Below are 6,000 nucleotides of genomic sequence, written 5' to 3'. Positions count from 1 at the left end.
CCTCTAGCTCTTGTTCAGACGATTGAAAATGACAAATTATCTCAACATAACGACTCAAACGACAGATTAAATAACGACATCACCAGGTGACTGTGGTCTCATACAAGCACCGAGAAAACCTGTCCACGTTTCAGAGTCCTCACTGGGACCAGGAGAGACCACATCAGTCCAGATCTCAGGCCTGAACACTTTCTGAATGAACTGTGCGACACTTCTCATTCTTCATTTTCAACTACATCAAACTATCCTGAAAAAAACAGAGCAAAGAAAACGTGAGCTGTTCAGTTTAGGTTTCATATCCTGACAGTTTCAGAGCCTCTGAAACCACATTTAGAGCATCATGGGAAAATCCAGACCTGTCGACCAGCGTCCCATACACTGGTAGCAGCTGGTACATTTGTAGCAGCTCAACACAATATCAGCCCTGAATATTGGTTTTGTGTCAGGACTGAGCTCACTGGTCAACATACAAACACCCCCCGTCCCCCGTAGTTTATAGAGCGACAAAGTCCACGTCAGGAGGAGGTTGGGGTGGATGGATGAATATGACACAGGAGAGCGGTGTTCGATTCCCATGTGACAGGAGCAGTTTATGTTGTTTCTATTATCCATGACCGTTTGTTGTTATTATTGTAACCATGACAACAGAGATCGTCTAATGTTGAAGAAGAACTTATTTTAACCCAAATCACCATATTTACTAAACCTAACCAAGACATGACCGTTATTATAATAACCATGGCAACAAAGGGAGGTATGCTGCTGTCAGTACAGTCTGCATTTTTATTATTGTAACCATGACAACCAAGGTCCGGTACACCTGCTATTTCGGGGTCATATCAGAGGGCTGACGGTGGGTCAGGCTGTAAATTACCTGTGACTGGATTCAGTATTAAAGACACAGCAGGAGAGTTTTAACTGACAAACAATGCATGCTGGGTAGTCTGCTGATATCCTGGTCATGTTTCTTTGAAGAACTTAATTGAATGGGTTTAGTGAACTCACATCAGGTCATTGATTGAACTCAGGTCACCTGATGTTGAATTAACTGAACTTGTGTTTTTATGTCACAATAATGTGAAAAGATGAGTTGATTTGTCTGAACTTCTGTGTTTCTGTCATTTTAAAGACTTTTAAGGACTGAGTTCAAAGCTTTTTAAGACCTGCAGACGTCATGGTTTCAAATCTAACACTGAAGAAGCTGAAGAGCTAACTCACCTGTACACAGCCGGGTAGGGCGGGGCGTACAGGTACCTGTCTTCCAGAGCCCCGCCCCCCCAGCACAGCAGGTAGCTTGCCATGGCGATGTGGCCCCGCCCACTCTCACACACAGCCTGTGATGTCAGCAGTCGACAGCAGCTGCAAGTCCAACATCCACATCGATACCTCTGATCTGAGGAGGCGTTACCGTGGGAACGACATCATCGAATCGTTAATCTGATGACATCACAGTAAAACTATGGGCCTCATGTTGTTGAGGTTGTTGCTCAGTGTGTCTTTGTGTTTCATTCAGACTCAGTGTGTTTCCTCCTTTGAAAAGTGTCCGGCAGCAGCAGCGTCTCCTCCTCCTCTCTGATCCGTCTGTTTTCAGTCCTCCTTCGTCTGGACGACTTTTCCTCTTCACCGCTTCACTGCTGTGTCTGCTGTGTCAGCTCCCTCCTCCTCCTCCTCCTCCTCCTCCGTTTCTTTCTTCCACACTTTAAAAACCTCGCCACCGGCTTTTCTCAACAACTTCACCACACAACTTTCTCTCTTTCTCCCCTCAGTCAGATCTTCTCTTCCCTCCCCTCTTGTCCATCAGCCGGGTTATTTTCCTCCACTGAGGGGAAGGAGGTATGTGTTTCCTCCCTGCTTGACCCGGAACGCCCCTCCTCCTCCTCCTCCCCCCCCCCCCGCCCTCTCCTTCCCCTCTTCCTCTCTTTGTCTCCTCTTACCTTCCTTTCACTCCAGCGACCTTCCTGAAGTTTGTATCTGACACAGTTAACTTTAACTTGAACTGATGATTCTGTTCTTAGGATTTAATTAAAGTAACAAAATAAAACACAGAGAGAACACGGTGTCAGAAATAAATCATGACTTTATAAATAATAAAAAGTTCAGTGTATATTTATATATTAAGAAGCCTGAAGCTTGAAGATCCTCTCCCAGAGTCCTGGAGGGTCCAGTCCAGTATCCTCTGCACTCTGGAACCTGCTGGAGCCACTTGAGGTTCCTGTTACCACCGTCACTTTGGACTTCATCTTAGTCTGCTCGACTGTTGGTTCGTCAGTCTGGAACCTGAAGTCCTGCAGGATCTGAGCTCTGTTGTCCCATCAGGACTTGAGGACTTCTGATTCATACTTCGTCACTGACGCTCCTGAAACCTCTCAGTGCCCACTGTCCCAGCTTGTCTCTTACACCCTGCTGCTATGCGCCGTCTGCTGTGGTAGACCCCTCCCTCCTGGATCTGGTGCTTAGAGCCTTATGGTAATAACAGAGCTTAGACACCAAGGAAAGTCTGTACGTTTTAATTCCTAAACCAGCAGCCGCCTGAGTGAAAGCAGGTCAGAGGTCAGAGGTCACAATACCCAGACAACAGATGGAAAAGATCCACATGAATGACGAAGGAGGAGGAGGGAGAAGAAGAGGAGGAGGTTTCAGTGAAGAGAGTACAGAGTCATGTTCAGGGGGTGTTTCCAGTTTTCTGACAGGAGTGGGAGGTCTTTCTTTACATCCCGTCTCTGAAACGCTGGCTGAATGAATCCATCTGGAATTTCCCTCAAGAGCCTGATAAACTGTGAGTGTGAGTGTGTGTGTGTGTGTGTGTGTGTGTGTGTGTGTGTGTGTGTGAGTGTGTGTGAGAGAGTGTGTGTGTGAGAGAGTGTGTGTGTCACAGTGAGAGTGTGTGTGTGTGTGTGTGTTTGTGTGTGTGTGTCACAGTGAATGGGGAGAAGATGCTGCAGTCTGGGTGTGATCCGCTGCAGATGTTTTCTAGTGGACACAATAAAGTTTGTGTTTGAATGTGAATCGTGGTCCACACCCTGACGAGGGACCGAGGCCAAAGGAAAACAGTGAACTCCTCCAGACTGAAGCACAGAAACCAGCAGCAGCTTCAGCCTTTTCACTTCACTCATGTTCTGAGTTTCTGTTCACGACTGAGAGGTTTTCAACACAAACACACAAAGTCCCACAATTCACAGTGTGCAGAGTCTGGTTTAGTCTCATTTGTGAGACACGTCCTGATGGAAGATTTGTATCTTGGTCTGTGTGGTCTCATAATCCATTAATGGTGAAGATGTTTCCTGGTTCTCTGAGAATTCACTGTCACAGTCTGATAAACTGACTCACTCATTTTACAGATACATGATTATTGATTCATTGAGAAAATCATCTGCAGATTATTTCAGATCTAAAACAAAGTAAAAAATTAAAATAAGAACAAAATGAAAATAAATGAAAATCACACTGTGTGACACCTGTGACGTTTAACCCACAATGGTCTAAGGATTATGGGAAATGGTGTTTAATTAAAGACAGAGTCAAAATACAGCCGGGAGCTCGCAGAAACAAAAAAGAGCCGACAATTTAAAAAAAGAAAAAATCAGCTTACAGAGTAAATTCAGAGTGAAGTTCCTGGTTTCTACACATTCAAATGACATAATGTCTTCATGCTCATATTAGCTCCAGTTGTTTCTTCTTCTCTTGATCAATGTTAAGCTACCATCAACACTTCCTGATGTTTTTTCACATTAAAAGCCTTTTAAAGAGAAGTCTGGAGGTTTAACATGGAACTGGGAAAGTGCAGCGGCTGATGAGACTCTTGTACTGATGAATTAGTGATGTGAAAATGCACATGACACTGATCCCACCAGGTCATCAGGTGGAGGACGTTTAGAGTTTGTTAAATTAGAAATAAAGACCTGGACACTTTGAGAACTTTTAGATCATTGTTGAAAAAACCAGCTGCCTCTGTCTCAACATGTGAAATGAGCCACAGGACAGAGAGCTGAGAAAAGCTCCATCTTATTAATGTACCAGTTCCACCTCAGCTCCTCAGTATAAACAGCACCCTGCTGGTTCTCCCGTCTACACAGACGCTGATCCGGCTCCACTGCCGGCTTAAAGGCAGAACAACAATGACTCCCCCACCCCACCCCCTGCTCTGTTCGTACCTTTTATATCGAACAGCAGTGAGGCAGAATAAAGACACAACATTCCCGCCTTCAACAGGCTGTTAAAGAGGTTTAAGAGTCTGTGCTGCAGTCTGAGGTCTCCATGAACAGTGAGACTGTGCAGCTCTGAACAAAGGCTTCCTGAGGTGAAGTGACATAAAGAGTCAATAATAAGATGCTGACTCATGGTTAAATACAGACTTTACAGTGTGTAATAGCAGAGCAGCAGAGCTGAGCCGAACCAAACCCTCCATCACAGCCGAGCTGCTCCTGCTGTTTCAGACTCACATCATGTGACCACTGCGGTTAGTTTAAAGTAAAAGTAACCATGTCGAGTGGGCGTAGAGCACGAGAGGATGTGGAACTAAAACTGATCACAGACCAGATCCACAAGACCACAGAGCAACAGGGACTCCAGACCTGCACCGGTCTCTGTGTGTTATCTGGACTGGACTGACCAACTGGTTTAAACAACAGCAGTTTTACATTTTCACTGATTAATAAAAACAATCATGTGATCGACAGACGGATAAACAAATGAACTGATGACTGTTTCCATGTAAAGTCTCTGCAGCTCCTCTTTATTCACAAAAACTCCTGCAGCTGATTCATCTGACGACAAACTACAAAAAAACAACGGCAGGATGAAAAGGTTCGTTAAAGTTAACGTTGACAGAAGGAACGAGTTCAGATTTAACGTCGTCAAACAACTGAATCTTCTTCTCAACTGTCACTAAAGAAAAAATCACCTGATGATTCAGCTTCTCCTCTAAAGACCAACACACACCCAAGTGTGTTTCGGTGACTCAGCCTCGGAATGATCAAGTAGCTGATGCTAATGCTAATGTGAACAAGTAAACGGCTGTAACCATGGTAACTGTACACAACAAAGATGGAGACGTCTGCAGCCTTAAAATGCTCAGAGAAGAAGACTAAAACACTTTCATCCAAAGATTAAAAGTAAATTAAAAGAGAACCTGATTGTAACGTGGTTCTTTAAAGGTTCTGCTGCGGTGTGTAAAGAACCATGTCTTGGTTCTGTGTTCACACTGCAGCTGGTCATGTGACCTGCAGCTTCTCTTCCTTTCAGTGTCAGAACCAGGTGCTGAACCATAACCCTGACATCCAACACTCCAGGGAGTTAATCTGCCATTACCATGGTTACCACCGCCTGGCTGGCCCAGCTCCAGGTGTGATTGGCGGCCTGACAGGAGGGACCAGGTAAGACTACAGCACCACGACAGAACAGTTCTGATAAAACCTGACGGTGACGTGAGGTCAGCTCCGAGTCAAGGTGAGACAGGCGACCAGGTCCTGCTCAGGTGTCTTTACTCACTGGGTCTAACTTTAAAGCTGAAAATTCACTTGTAAATAAATACAAATGTCTGTAATTAGTAACAATTGATTTTAAACAGAAGAAAAGAAGCTAAGAAGTCAGGAGATACAGTTCATCCGTCTCTCTGTGTTCACACACACTGTGTTGTAATGCAGCTGAGTTCATGATGGAGTCAATTCATTCACATATTTTCTGTTTCTGTCGCTGACGTCAGAACCAGTGTGAAATCAGTATAACCAATAAACCAATAAACAAAATACAGGTTAATGACAGCGGCTGCACTGGACTTTAAAGTGAGTGATGACAGAGGAAGTTGAAGGTTGTCATGTTCACGTACAGCAGAAAACTCAAACAGGAACAGAGCTGTGAGTGAGCCGGAACTCAGCCGGAGCAGCTGAAAACGACCAAGTCACAGTTAAAATATCTGAAGTCAGAAAACTTCCGAACTATGAAGAATTCTTCTTCTCCTGTTCTGACAGAACCAAACTCAGCAGCTGTTTCACAGTCATTAAA

The 6,000-nt window shown here is 44.6% G+C and overlaps 1 protein-coding gene across 5 annotated transcripts in view; it reads right to left on the bottom strand.

Annotated features, from left to right (window-relative positions):
* psda (pleckstrin and Sec7 domain containing a) overlaps window positions 1-6,000 on the bottom strand; it is a 47,409-nt gene that overhangs the window by 21,912 nt on the left and 19,497 nt on the right. The window contains exon 1 of one of the 5 annotated variants that reach the window (XM_071473450.1): window positions 1,219-5,556. The exons of the other annotated variants lie outside the window; for them this stretch is intronic. Coding sequence (XP_071329551.1) covers window positions 1,219-1,301 — 83 coding nt within the window. The 5' untranslated portion in view covers window positions 1,302-5,556. Of the gene's footprint in view, window positions 1-1,218; window positions 5,557-6,000 lie in introns of those variants that run through there. 5 annotated transcript variants of the gene reach the window in all.

Source organism: Trachinotus anak, unplaced genomic scaffold (assembly GCF_046630095.1).
Source record: "Trachinotus anak isolate AG129_WGS33_773 ecotype Australia unplaced genomic scaffold, CSIRO_AGI_Tana_v1 ptg000052l, whole genome shotgun sequence".
In the NCBI taxonomy this organism is placed as follows: Eukaryota; Metazoa; Chordata; class Actinopteri; order Carangiformes; family Carangidae; genus Trachinotus; species Trachinotus anak.
This window is presented reverse-complemented; position numbering and strand designations above follow the sequence as displayed.